At 48.3% G+C, this 22,894-nt stretch overlaps 1 protein-coding gene across 4 annotated transcripts in view; it reads left to right on the plus strand.

Moving 5' to 3' along the window:
• Window positions 1-22,894, plus strand: part of LOC133343688 (coronin-2B-like) — an 80,564-nt gene that overhangs the window by 23,874 nt on the left and 33,796 nt on the right. The window contains exon 1 of one of the 4 annotated variants that reach the window (XM_061553423.1): window positions 5,021-5,060. The exons of 1 other annotated variant lie outside the window; for it this stretch is intronic. In XM_061553423.1, coding sequence (XP_061409407.1) covers window positions 5,058-5,060 — 3 coding nt within the window. In that variant the 5' untranslated portion in view covers window positions 5,021-5,057. Of the gene's footprint in view, window positions 1-5,020; window positions 5,061-5,888; window positions 6,015-6,431; window positions 6,552-22,894 lie in introns of those variants that run through there. 2 more of the 4 variants (XM_061553426.1, XM_061553424.1) reach the window with 2 other exon arrangements.

Here is a 22,894-nt window from a genome sequence, read left to right on the forward strand (position 1 = left end):
TTATTCTTTTTTTTTACTTTTCGTAACAGCTATTTTCATTGGAGTATGACAGGTGAGGCTCTGCCTCCCCTGCCTCCCCTGACCGCACGTCCCTGCTATACGGGGAGGATCTTTGTCGTCCTCGTGTGTGCCGTCGACTCAGCCTCAAATAAGCGCCTGGTGCTGGGTGGGGATGGGGGCGGTAAACATCGCCACGCGGGAGTCGAAGAAGGAGACGCGGCCGGGCGTGGTTGCTTCGCCCCCCCACCCCGCGGTGTTGCCGCAGTGCCGGCAGCCTTCACAGGCGCTGCTACTCGCTGACAGCACTTGCCCCAACAGGCTGCTACGAGGCTGGGGGATCTTTGCCTTTGTTGTTGTTTATGAGTGGGTGAGAATGTGCGTGTTGATGTGGCCTGCAGCGTGGTGCTCGTTGATCACAGTGTGGTGGTTGATCACAGTGTTGGTGGTGGTGGTTGATCACAGTGTGGTGGTGGTGGTTGATCCCAGTGTGATGGTGGTTGATCACAGTGTGGTGGTGGTGGTAGTGGTTGATCACAGTGTGGTGGTGGTTGATCACAGTGTGGTGGTGGTGGTTGATCCCAGTGTGATGGTGGTTGATCACAGTGTGGTGGTGGTGGTAGTGGTTGATCACAGTGTGATGGTGGTTGATCACAGTGTGGTGGTAGTGGTAGTGGTTGATCACAGTGTGGTGGTTGATCACAGTGTTGGTGGTGGTGGTAGTGGTTGATCACAGTGTGGTGGTTGATCACAGTGTTGGTGGTGGTGGTAGTGGTTGATCACAGTGTGGTGGTTGATCACAGTGTTGGTGGTTGATCACAGTGTTGGTGGTGGTGGTAGTGGTTGATCACAGTGTGATGGTGGTTGACCACAGTGTTGGTGGTGGTGGTAGTGGTTGATCACAGTGTGATGGTGGTTGACCACAGTGTGGTGGTGGTTGATCCCAGTGTTGTGGATGAGACGACACGCTCAGTGTCGGATGAATCAACTAGCGAAGTTCGACGTTTCAGACACAAACCAAAAAAAACCACCGACACAGCGCTTGCCAACACTTCACCGCAACTGCTCATTTCTGATAGTTCCGAGTCTGTGCCTGGCCCCCCGTATCTTTTTTGTTTCATTTGCCTGCGTAGCTAACCCTGACAGCCCGTTAGAGGCTCTACGTGGGAGATATTTGTCTTTGTGTGCGCGTTTGCCCTCGCTGCTTTTACCGTGGGCATAGCAACTAATGACGAGGTGCATAGCGGCGGGTCCCATATGGCAAAGCCATGATTAGGGCCTCTCCCCCCCCCCGCGGGTCTCGAGGGGTGAAACAACGCGCAAAGCCCGGGGGGGTCGTGGACGGCCGATGCGACCCCCGATGGCCCGCGCTGAACTCCGCGCGGAACGAGGGAAGGGAAGGAGGGAAGGGAAGGAGGGAAGGGAAGGAGGGAAGGGAAGGAGGGAAGGGAAGGAGGGAAGGGAAGGAGGGAAGGGAAGGAGGGAAGTCGGAGAGAAGTCGGAGAGAAGTTCACCGTGGGGTTCGGCAGCCGCCCGCGGGGTTAACGGTACCGGGAACCCGTTTTGAACTCATTACCCCCCCCCCCCCACCGCGGCTGATGTAATCATCCATGCAGTGTTGATAGTGACAAAGCCGTGGCGTGGTCTCGTTTGTCGCGGCTGCGAGGGGTGGTTGGATGGGTAGGTGGGTGGGTAGGTGAGTAGGTGGGTGGGTAGGTGGGTGGTTGTGTGGGTGGGTAGGTGGGTGGGTAGGGGGGTAGGTGGGTAGGTGGGTGGTTGGTTGGGTGGGTGGGTGGGTGAGTAGGTGGGTGGGTAGGTGGGTGGTTGGTTGGGTGGGTAGGTGGGTAGGTGGGTGGGAAGGTAGGTAGGTGGGTAGGGGAGTAGGTAGGTGGGTGGGTAGGTAGGTGGGGGGTGGGTAGGTGCTGACGGGCGATGGCAGCTGGCAGGCGGTGGCTGTGCTGGTGGCTGTGCTGGTGGCTGTGCTGGCGGTGGTGCTGGTGGCGGTGCTGGTGGTGGTGCTGGCCACTCACGCCACTCGTGTTCCGTGCCGGCCTTCTTCATAGCTGCTGTTGCTATCGCTAACAGCACTTGCCCCAACAGTCTGTTAAAGCTATCCTGGGGGGGGGGGTCTTTTGTCTTTGTTTTTTTGGTGGTGGCCACGCCCGACTATCCGGTTACCGCTCCTCCGCCACTCGCTCACTCCCTCCTCCTAAGGCAGCAGCCGCAGCAGAAGTCACGTGGGGAATTTTACTTGAATGGTTTTAGATGCCGCACAAAAGCCTCCTTGCTTGCGATAGCGGATTACAGGGGGGTGGGGGCATCTCCCCCCTCCCTTCCCCGACCATTTTCCACATTATTTGTTTTAACCCAACTCGAATTGGCTGCTATATCTTGGCACCGGATGCCGAACTCTCTCTCTCTGTGGGACAAATCGCGCTCCGTGGGGCTGCCCCTGACATTTCCCGACATCGTGGTCGGTAGCCGCTACGGGGTTGGGGACTGGCTGGGGCTGGGTGGTGGTGGTGGTGGCAGTGGGAACATCGAATTCTCGGCTCGGCTCGGTCTGTCGCTCCGCCTCTGCGCTGTCCACGTGTTGGGGGATTTGTTTGTGTTTGTGACTCGCCGTTCTGGCTCTCTGCTCACGGGGTCGTGCCGTCGTCGCGAGGACCTCGCGCGCCGCGCGCTTGCAGGGTGTGCAGGGAGCGTCACCCGCCCCGTTTATTGCTCGACTGTAAACGAACTGAACTCTGTTTTATTTTATCAAGGTAGGGCCCCACTGTGCTATGGAGGCTCTGGCCACAAATGATAGCTTTAACGACGTCGCTTTTTGCGTGTGGAATTGTATAGCGGCCAAATACGCTAAACGCGTGGTGTTGATTTTGAATGTGGAGGGAAAACCCGGAGGACCCGAAAAAGAATCCACGCGACCACGGGGAGAGAAACACGCACATTTCAAATATACAGCAGCAGGCGTCAGGGTCGGGATCGAACCCACGACCTCCTGTATACCAGGCGAGGTAGTTAACATCTCCTAGCCACCTTGATGATGATGAGAGAGGGACACGCAAACTCCAAATATACCGCAGCAGGCGTCAGAGTGGGGATCGAACCCACGACCTCCTGCAAAGCAGGCGATGTAGTTAACATCTCCTAGCCACCGTGATGATGATGAGAGAGGGACACGCAAACTCCAAATATACCGCAGCAGGCGTCAGAGTGGGGATCGAGGCCACGAACTCCTGCATTCCAGGCGAGGTAGTTAACATCTCCTAGCCACTGCGATATCCTCTGTCACTGTCCTTGTCAACGACGTCATGCCGCTCTGACACCATTTTCTCAGCTGTGTCAAGCGCGTTGAGTGAATGGGGGTTGTAGAGAAATCTAAATTAGAAGGCGTGACAAAATAATTCCCGGAACAGCGTTTTGGGACCGTTTCGGCTGAAATGAGGCACTAATCGTACGAGATAAGACACATTTATGTTTAAATTGTCACCGCTAAATACGGTTACTGAGCGCAGGACCCCCAAAGACCCAGAACGCCAAGCGGGCAGCAACAAATGGGCGCCGTTTTCCAAGTCGCAAGCGATGAAGAGTTTGCGATCACGTTTCTTAAGAGAACTGAGCCAAAGTTAGTTGTTGAGATAGAGGGCGGGGTGGGTGGGCGGGGGGGGGTGACAGACATCTCCTAGCCACCGTGATGATGATGATGAGACGACGGTGGTGAAGCCCCGAGCGACGGGAGGGACTTTCCAAGGTGGAGGAAGCAGTCAAGGTGAGTTCGCTTTCCACACCTGCTGCCAACCGGCGCGGGTTTCCGAGAAAGCGGCGTGGGGCACCACAGGTCGGGTTCCCGGCAGGGCCCGAACCGCGCCCCAACAAAATCGCGTGCTGCTCAGCGACCTCGGATGAATGAATGAATGACGAAGAGTGTGGGGGTGGTGGGGGTGGTGGGGCGGTGGTGACGATCGACGGTGACTGCCTCGGTTGGAATGGTGGCGGTGGGACGGCGCTGAGGTTTCGTCTCGCGTTTGTCGTCGTTTCACTCTTTTTTATTTTGCGAGATGAATCTTTGCTAAAATCCTCTCTCCCCCCCTCCACTTCCCACACCCCCTCACCGCCCCCGTACTTTATTTTAGTTCACAATCTATATTTCAGTATATCCGTAGCAAGAGCCATCGCTGTCTGCACTGTTACCAGGATTGCTCGCTGCCCAAAGTCACATTGCGAACACGCACGACACTCCCCTCGCTGTGTGTGTGTGTTTACAATAGACGCCGCAATAATCGTCACGTCAATTATTTACCCACTGAGGACCTTGGGCGAGTCTCAAAAAGTGGATTTTTTTTTGTTGGGAGGACTCGGGAGATGTTTTTTTTTTGCCGATTCCGTGGACGAGAGCCTGGCCACGTGGGGAGGAAACTGGAGGGCCTGGAGGATACCCCGGCGCGCGGTTCGGGGGACGTGGAGTACGGGGGCGGATGGTGAAGTAGTGATACGGATTTAACACGTAGCAGACTTTCACGACCAATATCATCCATAAGAGAGGTTTTTGGGTTAGATCGCGTAAATAAATGTTGTGGCTTGGCTCTCTGACACACCGGTGTGCTGTACCGGTGACGAATTGGCCACGTTCTGTTTACGTGACAACCTTTACTAGTTTGCTGTGTCGGGTGGTGGCGGGTTTTAACGACACATTCATACATTGACAAGATTAAACCCAAAAACCTATTTTATAACGATACGGAGTTGAATCAGTTGTTCAGATGCCACGACGCACGGCTCCGCAAAGCTGCTTGCGGAAGAAAAGAAAAACACGTACAGGATTTATCAACCACAACTCCGCACAGATAGATGCTAGAATCCATTGCTGCTTTTCCGCCAACAAAGGAAACCGCGGTGGCGAGATGTTAACGATCTCGCCCGGTATGCGGGAGGTCGTGGATTATATTTTGACCCTGACGATGCCTGTGGATATTTGAAGTTTGCGTTTTTCTCTCTCTCTCTCTCCCCAGTGGTCGCGTGGATTTTCTCCCCTCCACGTGTGGAATCGTCACGCGTTCATGGTATATGGCTGCTATAAATTCGCACACGATAGCCACTTCGTTAGCCTACCACGTGTGGAATCGTCACGCGTTCATGGTATATGGCTGCTATAAATTCGCACACGATAGCCACTTCGTTAGCCTACCACGTGTGGAATCGTCACGCGTTCATGGTATATGGCTGCTATAAATTCGCACACGATAGCCACTTCGTTAGCCTACCACGTGTGGAATCGTCACGCGTTCATGGTATATGGCTGCTATAAATTCGCACACGATAGCCACTTCGTTAGCCTACCACGTGTGGAATCGTCACGCGTTCATGGTATATGGCTGCTATAAATTCGCACACGATAGCCACTTCGTTAGCCTACCACGTGTGGAATCGTCACGCGTTCATGGTATATGGCTGCTATAAATTCGCACACGATAGCCACTTCGTTAGCCTACCACGTGTGGAATCGTCACGCGTTCATGGTATATGGCTGCTATAAATTCGCACACGATAGCCACTTCGTTAGCCTACCACGTGTGGAATCGTCACGCGTTCATGGTATATGGCTGCTATAAATTCGCACACGATAGCCACTTCGTTAGCCTACCACGTGTGGAATCGTCACGCGTTCATGGTATATGGCTGCTATAAATTCGCACACGATAGCCACTTCGTTAGCCTACCACGTGTGGCCCAGGTCGCTTCCGGAAAAAGATTAAAAAAAAGAGAGCGCTGCTTAGCTCAGCGGGGCCTTAACTGGTTAAAAAAAAAAGTGAAAATAGTTTATAGTTTTGAAACAGGTCATAGTCTATCCCGCGACATCTCGACGCTCCAGAACGCCGCCGCCGCTGATGCCGACGCCGACGAATCTGGGGCCCGAGACCGAATGACGCGCGGCGCCCTAGAGACGAGTCGAGAGGAGAGGGACATTTGAGGTGCCCTCACTCACTCTGAACCGAGTGCGAGAAGGCAAATGAAAGGTACATTTAACCCCCCCCGCCCCCGCCTACCCACGCGAGCCCAACACCGGCCCAGGCCGAATGGGGTGGAGCGCAGAGCGCCGGTCAAAGTGGAACTCGGTAATAAATCGTGGTCCCATGGAGCTCTGTCAGCCCGGGTGGTGGCGGCGGTCAGAGGTCACGGGCGGGGGTTCTGGGGGAGATTTCGCAAAATCGACTTAAACCCCCCACCCCCCACACCCACCCCCACCGGAGCAGACTTGACTACTTTGCGAGAATTCGTTTTTTCCCTTCCGGTGGCTTGTAAATGTATTTGTTTCTCGTTTCGTCGTTTCGGGTCGCAGGGCGTGGTGGGGTTCGCCGACGCGTCGTGTCGGCGCGCCACTGCGAGAGAGCGAGAGAGGTTCATTTTGTATTTTTTTCGTTCTCCTTCAAGACCCCCCCCCCCTCCCCCACCCCAAAAAGAGGGAAGATTTGTATCGGGAGGTTTTTTGTTTCTTTGTTGTTATTTTGGATGAGCGTGGAGGATTGTCAGAGCGAAATCCAGGCAAGGCAATGGTGAGTGAAGGACACACACGCACACACACGAGCGCGTAGGGCGATGCTGAAGCAATTGGACGTTTGTCGAGAGAGAGACAAAATGCCACGCAAAGATGGTAAAACGCACTCTTTATGGATTTGCCGGTCTTCTTAAAAGCTTTACGCAGCGACAACAGCAACAAGAGAGCCACGCGTAAGTGCACGCTGCTCAACGCGGTTTGAATTAAAAAATCAATGCCGTTTGAGAAGTATCCTGCACACTCTATCAGCATGAATTATTCACGATTGCAACGGCGGTGACTCGCGCGCCATGCAAAAAAATAACGTCAATCCTATATATATAGAGAGTTATATATTGTCTAGAGTTATTTATTTTTGGTTGGCGGCTGGACGTCTCGTTCGTCGCTGCTGGGATTGTCGAGGTGACCGATTTTGAGTCGTGCTGTGTGTCGGTCGGTAAGTCATCATCATCATCACTCATCATCATCACTGATCATCACTCATCATCACTCATCATCATCACTGATCATCATCACTGATCATCATCATCACTCATCATCATCATCACTCATCATCATCATCACTGATCATCATCACTCATCATCACTGATCATCACTTATCATCATCACTCATCATCATCATCACTCATCATGATCTTCATAACTCATCATCATCACTGATCATCATCATCATCACTCATCATCATCATCACTCATCATCATCATCACTCATCATCATCATTATCACTCATCATCATCACTCATCATCACTCATCATCATCATCATCACTCATCATCATCATCACTCATCATCATCATTATCACTCATCATCATCACTCATCATCATCATCATCACTCATCAATCATCATTATCACTCATCATCATCACTCATCATCATCATCATCACTCATCATCATCATCATCATCACTCATCATCATCATCACTCATCATCACTCATCATCATCATCACTCATCATCATCATTATCACTCATCATCATCACTCATCATCATCATCACTCATCATCATCATGATCACTCATCATCATCATCATATCACTCATCACTCACTCATCACTCATCATCATCACACTCATCCATCACTCATCCACTCATCATCATCATCACATCTCATCATCATTATCACTCATCATCATCATCATCATCACTCATCATCACTCATCATTATCACTCATCATCACTCATCATCACTCATCATCATCATTATCACTCATCCTCATCATCATCACTCATCACTTATCACTCATCATCACTCATCATCATCATTATCACTCATCATCATAATCATCACTCCTCATCACTCATCATTATCACCTCATCATCATCATCATCATCATCATCATCATCATTATCACTCATCATCATCATCATCATCACTCATCATCACTCATCATCATCACTCATCATTATCATCACTCATCATCATCATCATCACTCATCATCATCATCATCACTCATCATCATCATCACTCATCATCATCATCACTCATCATCATCATCACTCATCATCATCATCACTCATACATCTCACATCACTCATCATCATCATCATCATCATCACTCATCATCATCATCATCATCATCACTGATCATCATCACTGATCATCATCATCACTCATCATCATCATCACTCATCATCATCGTCACTGATCATCATCACTCATCATCACTGATCATCACTTATCATCATCACTCATCATCATCATCACTCATCATCATCTTCATAACTCATCATCATCACTGATCATCATCATCATCATCACTCATCATCATCATCACTCATCATCATCATCACTCATCATCATCATTATCACTCATCATCATCACTCATCATCACTCATCATCATCATCATCACTCATCATCATCATCACTCATCATCATCATTATCACTCATCATCATCACTCATCATCATCATCATCACTCATCATCATCATTATCACTCATCATCATCATCATCATCATCACTCATCATCATCATCACTCATCATCACACTCATCATCACTCAGCATCATCATCACTCATCATCATCATTCACTCATCATCATCACTCATCATCATATCCTCATCATCTCATCATCCATCATCACTCACTCCTCATCATTATCACTCATCATCATCACTCATCATCATCACTCATCAATCACTCATCATTATCACTCATCATCATCATCACTCATCATCATCATCAATCATCATCACTCATCATCACTCATCATCATCCTCATTCATCATCATCCTTATCACTCATCATCATCATCATCATCATCACTCATCATCACTCATCATTATCACTCATCATCCATCATCATCATCATCACTCATCATCATCTATCACTTCATCATATCACTATCATCATCATTATCACATCATCATCCATCATCATCATTATCACTCATCATCATCATCATCATCATCCATCATCATCATTATCACTCATCATCATCATCATCATCACTCATCATCATCATTATCACTCATCATCATCAGCACTCATCACTCATCATCATCACTCATACATCACAATCATCATATCATCACTCATCATCATCATCATCCATCTCATCATCACTCATCATCAATCATCACTCATCATCATCATCACTCATCATCACTCATCATCATCATCACTCATCATCATCATCACTCATCATCATCATCACTCATCATCCTCATCATCACTCATCATCATCATCATCATCACTCATCATCATCATCACTCATCATCATCATCATCATCATCATCATCATCATCACTCATCATCATCATCATCACTCATCATCATCATCACTCATCATCATCATCACTCATCATCATCATCACTCATCATCATCATCATCATCATCATCATCATCATCATCCTCATCATCATCATCATCACTCATCATCATCACTCATCATCACTCATCATCATCATCACTCATCATCATCATCACTCATCATCATCATCACTCATCATCATCATCATCATCATCATCACTCATCATCATCATCATCACTCATCATCATCATCACTCATCATCATCATCACTCATCATCACTCATCATCATCATCACTCATCATCATCACTCATCATCATCATCATCACTCATCATCATCATTCACTCATCATCACTCATCATCATCATCACTCATCATCACTCATTATCATCACTCATCTTCACTCATCTCATCATCACTCATCATCATCATCATCATCATCATCATCATCATCATTATCCTCCATCATCATCATCTCATCATCCTCTCATCATATCACTCATCATCCATCTCATCACCATCATCATCATTATCACTCATCATCATCATCACCCTCATCATTATCCACTCATCATCATCTCATCATCATTATCACTCATCATCTCATCATCACTCATCATCACTCATTATCACTCATCATCATCTCCTCATCATCATTATCACTCATCATCATCATCATCATCATCACTCATCATCATCACTCATCACTCTATCATCACCATCATCATCATATCACTCATCATCATCATCATCACTCATCATTATCATCCTCTCATCATCATCATTATCACTCATCATCATCATCATCACTCATCATCACTCATCATTATCACTCTCATCATCATCATCATCTCTCCTCATCACTCATCATCATCATCTTCACATCATCATCACTCATCCATCATCACTTCATCACATCATCACTCATCATCATCATCACTCATCATCATCAATCATCAATCACTCATCATATCATCATCACTCATACTCATCATCCTCATCATCATCATTATCACTCCTCAATCATCATCACTATCATCATCATCACATCATCATCATCATCACTCATCATCATCATCACCATCATCATCACTCATCATCATACTCAGTCATCATCATCACTCATCATCATCATCACTCATCATCATCATCATCACTCATCCTCATCATCATCACTCATCATCACATCACTCATCATCATCATTATCACTCATCATCATCATCACTCATCATCACTCATCATCATCATCACTCATCATCACTCATCATCATCATCACTCATCATCATCATCATCATCACTCACATCATCATCACTCATAACATCATTCACTCATCATCATCATCATCACTCATCTCATCATCATAATCACTCATCATCATCATCACTCATCATCATATTATCATCATCATCATCATCATCACTCATCATCATCATCACTCATCATCACTCATCATCATCACTCATAATCATCATCACTCATCATCACCGTCACTCATCATAATCATCTTCACTCATCATCACTCAACATCTTCATTCATCACTAATCACTCATCACTCACCATCACTCATCATCATTATCACTCATCATCATCATCACTCATCATCATCACTCATCATCATCATCACTCATCATCTTCACTCATCACTAATCACTCATCACTCACCATCACTCATCATTATCACTCATCATCAGCTATCATCATTACTCAGCATAGCTCAGTGGGCCTTACCTGGTAGAAAACTAAATATATATTCATGGTTCTTTCGGTAAAGAAGAGAAAGAGGACGCTGTCTTTCCGACAGCTCTGTTTCTTCACCTGAGGACGGCTGCTTGCTTTGTGGCCGAAACGTCGTGAGGATTTTATTTTATTATGCTTTATTTTTATTATTTTACTATTCCCCTTCTACGTGACTTTACCGAAAGGACCAATAATATGAATCCCTGTAGTCACGAAAGCTTTAAATCGATATATATATAGTTCAGTCTGGCCGACCCCAGGTCTCCCTGGCTAAGGTGACGGTGGCTTAAAGCGACGACGACTACGCCCTGCGTGTTGGTGCCCTGACTAGTGGACTCTGTATTCAAGGATCAGCAGCGTTCGGGCTAAGCGATCAATAGCGATCAGATCGGTCAAGAGCCGCCTTGAGTGTGAATGTATATCGAGCGCGCGAGAATCGGTGTGTGTATCGATGTGTGTGTTGGCCACCGTGGGGAGCGGTGGTGTAGCGGTTAGCGCTACGCTGCGCTATGAACCTGGCGACCCAGGTTCGATTCCCGCTCACGGCCAACACCAATGACGATTATCTGAACCGGTCCTGGGCCTCCCCTAGGTCGACTTAGCCTGTACCTGGTGCGGTGTGTAAACATTGTCACAGCAGACAAAGACGGTCGGGCGTGGTGCTGGCCACCCCACCCCCTCGTGTACCGTTGCGGCCTTCATTGGTGCTCGCTAACAGCACTTGCCCCTACAGCCTGTTAAGGCTACACGGGGGGTCTTTGTTGTCGAGAGTCGGAGGCGGTTCCTTTGGACGGCAATAAGATCCTGAGCCTCCCACTTGGGCTCCTTTACAAGGTGGGCCTTACCTGGTGACATAAAAAATAGTTTAGTTTGTAAATAGTTTTTAACTGGACCACCCTGATCTCGAATGTACTTTGTAATATAATATAGGCGCTACAAATTCACCGCACGCAGTTTTAAGTTTGACATTGGGCCCTGTGCTGTGATCGAGGGGTGAACAGCTCTGGATAAGGATTCAAAAATAGGGAGGGGGGAGATTGGGATCTCACAGGTACCAGTCATATCAACCTGGCAATCCCTAAGTTCAATTCCTGGCCGAGACGAACGCGGGTTGACGTTGAGTGGCGAGCGAGATCTGAACCGGTCCTGACCCCCCCCCCCCAACACGCCCGCCCCGAAACCCCCCCCCCCCCCCCCCCCCACTTTACAAACCAAACTCCACACAGACCAGCGTGGTGAAGTTACGGTTTAACAACCCTGGACACATCGGTGTGGAAAGCAGCGGATTGGCTGCAATCATCGCGACGCGTGTCCACGACGTTTGGCCCACTGTTAGACCTGGCTGTGAGAGCGAGCTGGATAGTGTGCGCTGGTGGTGGTGGTGACAGTGGTGACAGTGGTGGTGGTGACAATGGTTGTGCATGGTGGGGAGCGGTGGTGCAGCGGTGAGCGCGCTACGCCGGCGCCACGAACCCGCCGGCCCGAGTTCGATTCCCGCTCACGGCCGCCAAACACCGGCGACGATTATCTGAACCGGTCCCTGGGCCTCCCCTTAGATCGACTCGGCCTCAAATGACAACCCGATGCGGTGTGTGAAAAATAACATCGCCACTGGGGGAGACAAAATTCGGCCGGGCGGGCGTGATGGTGCTGACCGCCCACGCGCCCTCGTGTGCCGTGCCGGCCTTCGTAGGCGCTGCTTGCGAACAGCGCTTGCCCCTACAGCCTTGTTAACGCCGCACGGGGGTGCATTACAGGTCGACATTGTTATTATTATTATCATCTTCTTCTCGTGTCCTCAGAGGGTCGCGCGCGCGTGCGCGTTGAGAGGGTCGCGCGCGCGTGTGGGGTCAAGGTGCGAGGGGGAGGCGCCACAGGGTTACCTGGGGCCTCGGCAGCAGCTGACGGGACTCGATTTAAACTGTTATAATGTTCACATTATGGTTAAGTGTATATATACAGGGCAAAGAGATGCAGTATTGTTAGTTATAGATATACACATTGAGTATATACTGTACATGCCTACACGGTATACGATGTGCTCAGTAATGAACACTGGTATTTAGCTAAGGTACATGTGGTCCAACTAATTTGACTCATAGTATAAAGGTCGACATTGCGGCCACGTTTATCCATTGTAATTAGTGTTCGTGGCGACGAGAGTTTTGGTTTTTATATTTCCACGAGAGTCTCAATTTAGTCTCAGGAGTCAATCGTTTTCACCGGGGTCTTGCTGCAAATTCGGTGGGGTCTGTGTTTAAATATCAGACAGCCGTGGGGCTTTGAGCGAGAGGGAACCAGAGAAAACGAACACACGGACTCGTGGGTTGACACTAATGCAATATATATTCACACAAAAAACCACGGCCACTTAAATCAATGTTTACCCTTGCACAACAGAGACAAAGATCCCCACCTCCGCCCGTGTAGCCTGAACAGACTGTCGGGGCAAGTGCTGTTAATAGCGAGTAGCAGCACCTGTGAAGGCCGGGGCAGGGCACACAAGGGGTGGGGGGTCACCAGCGAACACACCTGGCAGCTTTTGTTCCAATAGTTGGCGATCTTTACACACCGCACCACGCACTGTGACTCATTTGAGGCTGAGTCGGCCTTGCGGAGGCCCGGGACCGGTTCAGAGAGAATGGTCACTGGAGTCTGTGGCCTTGAGCGGGAATCGAACTCGGGTCGCTGGGTTCGCCGTGCAGTGCGCTAACCGCTGCGCCACCCACCCCTCGCTCCGCTCCGCCCGGTACACAACACACACACACAGACTGTGTATCAACAACAGAGATACATTAGGAACACCCCACTATTTACCCAGGGAAGTGTGCATCTCAAAACCTTATTGTTTCGAGAAGGCCCAGGCTAATTTGGGATGTTTGACCGATTTTAATTAATGCGTTGGGGGGTTAAAAAAATAATAAAAATTGGCTGCTCGTGGAATGAAATCTGAGAACCCAGAGAGAACGCCCAGCATGCATCCCCAGAGGGGGGGGGGGGCACTCAAACGCACCCCCACCCATACACGTGGATTCACGAATCTGACGTTTCACTGAAATATTGGTAGAGCCAAGTCACCCACCTTGGTTATTCCCATGCAGCCTCCCTATCCAACTGGGGGGAATGGGGGGGGGGGGGGCCGTGGTGGCTAGGAGATGTTTACTACCTCGCCTGGTATACAGGAGGTCGTGGGTCCGATGCCGACCCTGACGCCTGCTGCTGTATATTTGAAGTTTGCGGTGTCTCTCTCTTTCCCCCGTGGTAGCCTGGATTTTTCTCCCGGTCCTCCGGTTTTTCCCTCCATATTTAGAATCAACATCACGCGTTTAGAGTATTTGACTGCTGTACATTTCCACGTGATAAGCCACTTCATTCAGCTATCATTTGTGGCCAGGTCGCTTCTGAAAAAGAGCTATAGAGTATAGTTCAGTGGGCCTTACCTGGTGAAATAAAAATACAGTAGTTTTGTAGTTTTAACTGCGTACTGACCAGGCTTAAATCAGCTGAGCTTGTGAGATATGAACAAGATTGGGCAAAATCACGGCGATTTTACGGGAATTAAACGGTAGTTGGATTTAGGCATTTGTTCAATCCATTGCTGGATGACTGCATGTATACCGGGCGAGGTTGTTAACATCTCACCACCGCCTGTTATGGACGGCACCACACGCCCAGCGCAGCCTGAGTGAGGTGCGGGTGTTGACTCAGCGAGCACGCCACGTGCATTTACACACACACAGAGTTTACACACACACAGGGTTTACACACACACACAGAGTTTACACACACACAGAGTTTACACACACAGAGTTTACACAAAGACAGGGTTTACACACACACACAGAGTTTACACACACACACAGTTCACACACAGGGTTCACACAGACACAGGGTTTACACACACACAGGGTTTACACACACACAGAGTTTACACACACACACAGTTCACACACAGGGTTTACACACACACACACAGTTCACACACAGGGTTTACACACACACAGAGTTTACACACACACACAGGGTTCACACAGACACAGGGTTTACACACACAGGGTTTACACACACACAGGGTTTACACACACAGAGAGTTTACACACACACAGTTCACACACAGGGTTTAAACACACACACAGGGTTTACACACACACACACACAGGGTTCACACACACACAGCGTTTACACACACACAGGGTTTACACACACACACAGGGTTTACACACACACAGAGTTTACACACACACACAGTTCACACACAGGGTTTAAACACACACACAGGGTTTACACACACACACAGGGTTTACACACACACACAGGGTTTACACACACACAGAGTTTACACACACACAGGGTTTACACACACAGACAGAGTTTACACACACACACAGTTCACACACAGAGTTTACACACACAGAGTTTACACACACAGAGTTTACACACAGACAGGGTTTACACACACACACAGGGTTTACACACACAGAGTTTACACACACAGAGTTTACACACAGACAGGGTTTACACACACACACACACAGGGTTTACACACACTCAGGGTTTACACACACACACACGCACAGAGTTTACACACACACACAGTTCACACACAGGGTTTAAACACACACACAGGGTTTACACACACACACACACGGGGTTTACACACACACACAGGGTTTACACACACACACAGTTCACACACAGGGTTTACACACACAGGGTTCACACACACACACAGGGTTGACACACACACACAAGGTATACACACACACAGAGTTTACACACACACAGGGTTTACACACACAGAGTTTACACACACACAGAGTTTACACACACGCAGAGTTTACACACACACACAGGGTTTACACACACACAGAGTTTACACACACACAGGGTTTACACACACACAGGGTTTACACACACACAGGGTTTACACACACACACAGAGTTTACACACACACAGAGTTTACACACACATAGAGTTTACACACACACAGAGTTTACACACACACAGAGTTTACACACACACAGTTCACACACAGAGTTTACACACACACTGAGTGTACACACATACAGGGTTTACACACACACACAGAGTTTACACACACACAGTTCACACACAGAGTTCACACACATACAGTGTTTACACACACAGGGTTTACACACACACACAGGGTTTACACACACAGAGTTCACACACACACAGGGTATACACACACAGAGTTCACACACACAGTGTTGACACACACACAGGGTTTACACACAGAGTTTACACACACAGGGTTTACACACACACACAGGGTGTACACACACACACAGGGTTTGCACACACACACACAGGGTATATACACACACAGAGTTCACACACACAGGGTTTACACACACACAGGGTTTACACACACAGACAGAGTTTACACACACACACAGTTCACACACAGAGTTTACACACACAGAGTTTACACACACAGAGTTTACACACAGACAGGGTTTACACACACACAGGGTTTACACACACAGAGTTTACACACACAGAGTTTACACACAGACAGGGTTTACACACACACACACACAGGGTTTACACACACACAGGGTTTACACACACACACACGCACAGAGTTTACACACACACACAGTTCACACACAGGGTTTAAACACACACACAGGGTTAACACACACACACACACGGGGTTTACACACACACACAGGGTTTACACACACACACAGTTCACACACAGGGTTTACACACACAGGGTTCACACACACACACAGGGTTGACACACACACACAAGGTATACACACACACAGAGTTTACACACACACAGGGTTTACACACACAGAGTTTACACACACACAGAGTTTACACACACGCAGAGTTTACACACACACACAGGGTTTACACAACACAGGGTTTACACACACACAGGGTTTACACACACACAGGGTTTACACACACACAGGGTTTACACACACACAGAGTTTACACACACACAGAGTTTACACACACATAGAGTTTACACACACACAGAGTTTACACACACACAGAGTTTACACACACACACAGTTCACACACAGAGTTTACACACACACTGAGTGTACACACATACAGGGTTTACACACACACACAGAGTTTACACACACACAGTTCACACACAGAGTTCACACACATACAGTGTTTACACACACAGGGTTTACACACACACACAGGGTTTACACACACAGAGTTCACACACACACAGGGTATACACACACAGAGTTCACACACACACAGTGTTGACACACACACAGGGTTTACACACAGAGTTTACACACACAGGGTTTACACACACACAGGGTTTACACACACACACAGGGTGTACACACACACACAGGGTTTGCACACACACACACAGGGTATATACACACACAGAGTTCACACACACAGGGTTTACACACACACAGGGTTTACACACACACAGAGATTACACACACACACAAAGGGTTTACACACAAGTTTACACACACACACACAGGGTGTACACACACACAGAGTTCACACACACAGTGTTTACACACACACAGGGTATACACACACAGAGTTCACACACACAGTGTTTACACACACACAGGGTGTACACACACACACAGGGTATACACACACAGGGTGTACACACACAGAGTTCACACACACACACAGTGTTTACACACACAGGGTTTACACACACATACAGGGTATACACACACAGGGTATACACACACAGAGTTCACACACACAGTGTTTACACACACACAGGGTTTACACACACACACAGGGTTTACACACACACAGTGTTTACACACACACAGGGTTTACACACACACACAGGGTATACACACACAGGGTGTACACACACACAGGGTTTACACACACACACAGGGTATACACACACAGAGTTCACACACACACAGTGTTTACACACACACAGGGTTTACACACACACACAGGGTTTACACACACAGTGTTTACACACACACACACACAGTGTTTACACACACAGGGTTTACACACACAGTGTTTACACACACACAGGGTATACACACACACAGAGTTTACACACACAGAGTTTACACACACATAGAGTTTACACACACACAGAGTTTAAACACACACAGAGTTTACACACACACTGAGTGTACACACATACAGGGTTTACACACACACACAGAGTTTACACACACACAGGGTTTACACACACACAGAGTTTACACACACAGAGTTTACACACACACAGAGTTTACACACACACAGGGTTTACACACACACAGCGTTTACACACACACAGGGTTTACACACACACACACAGTGTTTACACACACACAGGGTTTACACACACAGGGTTTACACACACACAGGGTTTACACACACACACAGAGTTTACACACACACAGGGTTTACACACACACACAGGGTTTACACACACACAGGGTTTACACACACACACAGAGTTTACACACACACAGAGTTTACACACACATAGAGTTTACACACACACAGAGTTTACACACACACAGAGTTTACACACACACAGTTCACACACAGAGTTTACGCACACACTGAGTGTACACACATACAGGGTTTACACACACACACAGAGTTTACACACACACAGTTCACACACAGAGTTTACACACACATAGAGTTTACACACACACAGAGTTTACACACACACAGAGTTTACACACACACAGTTCACACACAGAGTTTACACACACACTGAGTGTACACACATACAGGGTTTACACACACACACAGAGTTTACACACACACAGTTCACACACAGAGTTCACACACATACAGTGTTTACACACACAGGGTTTACACACACACACAGGGTTTACACACACAGGGTGTACACACACACAGAGTTTACACACAGACAGGGTTTACACACACACAGGGTTGACACACACACAGAGTTTACACACACACAGGGTTGACACACACACAGAGTTTACACACACACAGGGTTTACACACACACAGAGTTTACACACACACAGGGTTGACACACACACAGGGTTTACACACACAGGGTTTACACACACAGGGTTTACACACACACACACAGGGGCTCACATTGGCCAGGTCGTTACCTCGGTTGGGGGCGAAGGTGGTCAACATTTACCGCACCACTCCCTTGCACACTCACCCACGTTACACACTCACCACTCAACTACATTACACACTCACCACTCAACTACATTACACACTCACCACTCAACTACATTACACACTCACCACTCACCCACGTTACACACTCACCACTCAACTACATTACACACTCACCCACGTTACACACTCACCACTCACCCACGTTACACACTCACCACTCAACTACATCACTCACCACTCAACTACATTACACACTCACCACTCAACTACATTACACACTCACCACTCACCCACGTTACACACTCACCACTCAACTACATCACTCACCACTCAACTACATCACTCACCACTCACCCACGTTACACACTCACCACTCAACTACATTACACACTCACCACTCACCCACGTTACACACTCACCACTCAACTACATTACACACTCACCCACGTTACACACTCACCACTCAACTACATTACACACTCACCACTCAACTACATTACACACTCACCACTCAACTACATTACACACTCACCACTCACCCACGTTACACACTCACCACTCAACTACATTACACACTCACCCACGTTACACACTCACCACTCACCCACGTTACACACTCACCACTCAACTACATCACTCACCACTCAACTACATTACACACTCACCACTCAACTACATTACACACTCACCACTCACCCACGTTACACACTCACCACTCAACTACATCACTCACCACTCAACTACATTACACACTCACCACTCAACTACATTACACACTCACCACTCATACACACTCACCATCACCACGTTACACACTCACCACTCAACTACCATACACCACTCACCACACGTTACACACTCACCACTCAACCACGTTACACACTCACACTCACCCACTACATCACTCACCACTCAACTACATTACACACTCACCACTCAACTACACACTCACCACTCACCCACGTTACACACTCACCACTCAACTACATTCCACCACTCACCACTCACCCTACGTTACACACTCACCACTCAACTACATTACACCACCTCACCCACGTTACACACTCACCACTCAACTACATTACACACTCACCATCACGTACAACACACTCACCACTCAACTGACATTACAAACTCACCACTCACCCACGTACACCCTCACCACTCAACTACATTACACACTCACCCACGTTACACACTCACCACTCACCCACGTTACACACTCACCACTCAACTACATCACTCACCACTCAACTACATTACACACTCACCACTCAACTACATTACACACTCACCACTCACCCACGTTACACACTCACCACTCAACTACATCACTCACCACTCAACTACATCACTCACCACTCACCCACGTTACACACTCACCACTCAACTACATTACACACTCACCACTCACCCACGTTACACACTCACCACTCAACTACATTACACACTCACCCACGTTACACACTCACCACTCAACTACATTACACACTCACCACTCACCCACGTTACACACTCACCACTCAACTACATTACACACTCACCACTCAACTACATCACTCACCACTCAACTACATTACACACTCACCACTCAACTACATTACACACTCACCACTCAACTACATTACACACTCACCACTCAACTACATTACACACTCACCACTCACCCACGTTACACACTCACCACTCAACTACATTACACACTCACCACTCACCCACGTTACACACTCACCACTCAACTACATTACACACTCACCACTCAACCTCACGACTCAACTATACAATTGCCATCACTCAAGTTCAAGTTCATTTATTAGGTATAGCCCTGTGAGCCATTCAGCTCTTGAGTCGGGTGCAACCGCAACAAACAAAAAACAAAAACATGAACAAAAAACATCTTAAAGTGAATATGTGACTAAGTGCAAACAGAAAATCCAAGAAAAGACAGCAAAAATATTGCAGAAAAAACACCGTACACCAACGCTGTGTGCAAAAATCTCAGTGGGATGCAACCATATACACTCACCATTACTACCCCACCACAAACTCGCCGTCACCCACTCACCTCCACCACTCAACTAACTCATACTCTCACCGTCACTCACCCTCACCACTCAACCAACCCATACACTCAGCCACATTCACCACCCAGCCATCAACTCTGAACCCTGAGCACTCACCCGCACCCTTCACTGACCTCACCCACTCAATCACACCTGACCCTCACCCCGCATCAGCCACTCACCCCTCCTCACCACTGACTCGCCCACCTCTTGGCTCAATCGCCTTCGCAATCCTTCCACGCTCCTCACCCGCCACTCACACAGCGCGTCGCCCACTCAACCACTCACTGCCCACTCACTGCCCACTCACATCACTTACAATCACCGCTCACACTCACCACCAACCCAACATGTTCCTGTTGATGCATTGCACCAATCCCGATTTTGAATTCAACCCTCCCAAATAAACAACCCACTTGCCACAAAGATAAAGACTCCCCCCCAAGGGGTATAGCCTACACAGACACGTAACAACTTCTGTTGGCAAGTACCTATGTGTATGTACCGCACGCTGAACTTCTTTCGCACCGTACGTAGCCGACCTATGAAGGAAGACAGAACGCGCGCTGCTGTGCCCAGCAGCTGCCACGCCCGGTCACCTTTGCACCAGGGGGTTGCCACTTTCCACGGGCAAAACCTCAGCCAAGCAGCTTGGCTCTATGATCAAGAACCGTGCGGGTGTGTTTCTGTCTGTCTCTCTCTCTCTAGAGTCTAGCGTACGGCAAGTTCGTGCAAATCACGCGTCCACGTGTAAGTCTGTGAGCCACGCGGTAGCTTCAGGAGCTGCGCGAACCAATGGCGCTCAGTCCGCCGTGGAGCGGGCGTTGGATGCAGTTCCTCTGGTGCTGTGCGGCGAAGTTGAACGCGACGTTGGTTACCAGGCCTCGGAAACACAAATCAATCAAACCGGGACAGGTGGCAACACTGAGTCTGCTGGTATTGTCCAAGCCGCAACTGATAGTCGTTTAAGGCTGAGTCGACCTAGGGGAGGGGGTCGGAAAACCTACGGCTCTTTGGCTTCCCCGCTTGCGGATCTTTGGCTGCCCCCTTGCGGGCAGCCGTTTAAAAAAATAATTAAAAACATAATTTAACGTCAAGACAATTGATTACAAGTGGCAGGGAATGGGGGGTCAATATGGAACGTGTTGGTGACGACAAAATGTACAACAGTCAAACTGCATCGTTAAAGAATAACTATGGTGGGGGAGGGGGGGTCTAAATAGACGCAGTTTATGTCATCACCTACTTTGTTTACTTAAGGCAAGAAGGTGTGTGATCATCTGTATACCCGCTGCTGTGTCTGTGCGTGTGATTCGGCTCACAAACTATTTTGGTCAAAGACAAAAACATAAATGGCTTTTCTTCTTTTTCTTCTTTGAAAGGTTGACGACCCCTGACCTAGGGGGTGGGGAGGCCTAGGGCTGGGTTCAGATCATAATCAGCGACCGGTCGATGTTAGCCGTGGTCAGGGATCGAACTTTTGGGGACACCCACGGGACTCGTAGCGTCGTGCGCGACACCGCTGCGCCGCGCAATTCGGACATCGTACGGCATCTTTACTATCACACGCGCGTATTGTCAATGAGCTAGAATAACATATTCCTGCGGAGGGAGCTGGTAGGAACGTTGGTATTGCTCGGTCAACGGCGGC

This window comes from Lethenteron reissneri, chromosome 18, assembly GCF_015708825.2.
Source record: "Lethenteron reissneri isolate LAM-NWPU_2019-01 chromosome 18, ASM1570882v1, whole genome shotgun sequence".
Taxonomy (NCBI): Eukaryota; Metazoa; Chordata; class Hyperoartia; order Petromyzontiformes; family Petromyzontidae; genus Lethenteron; species Lethenteron reissneri.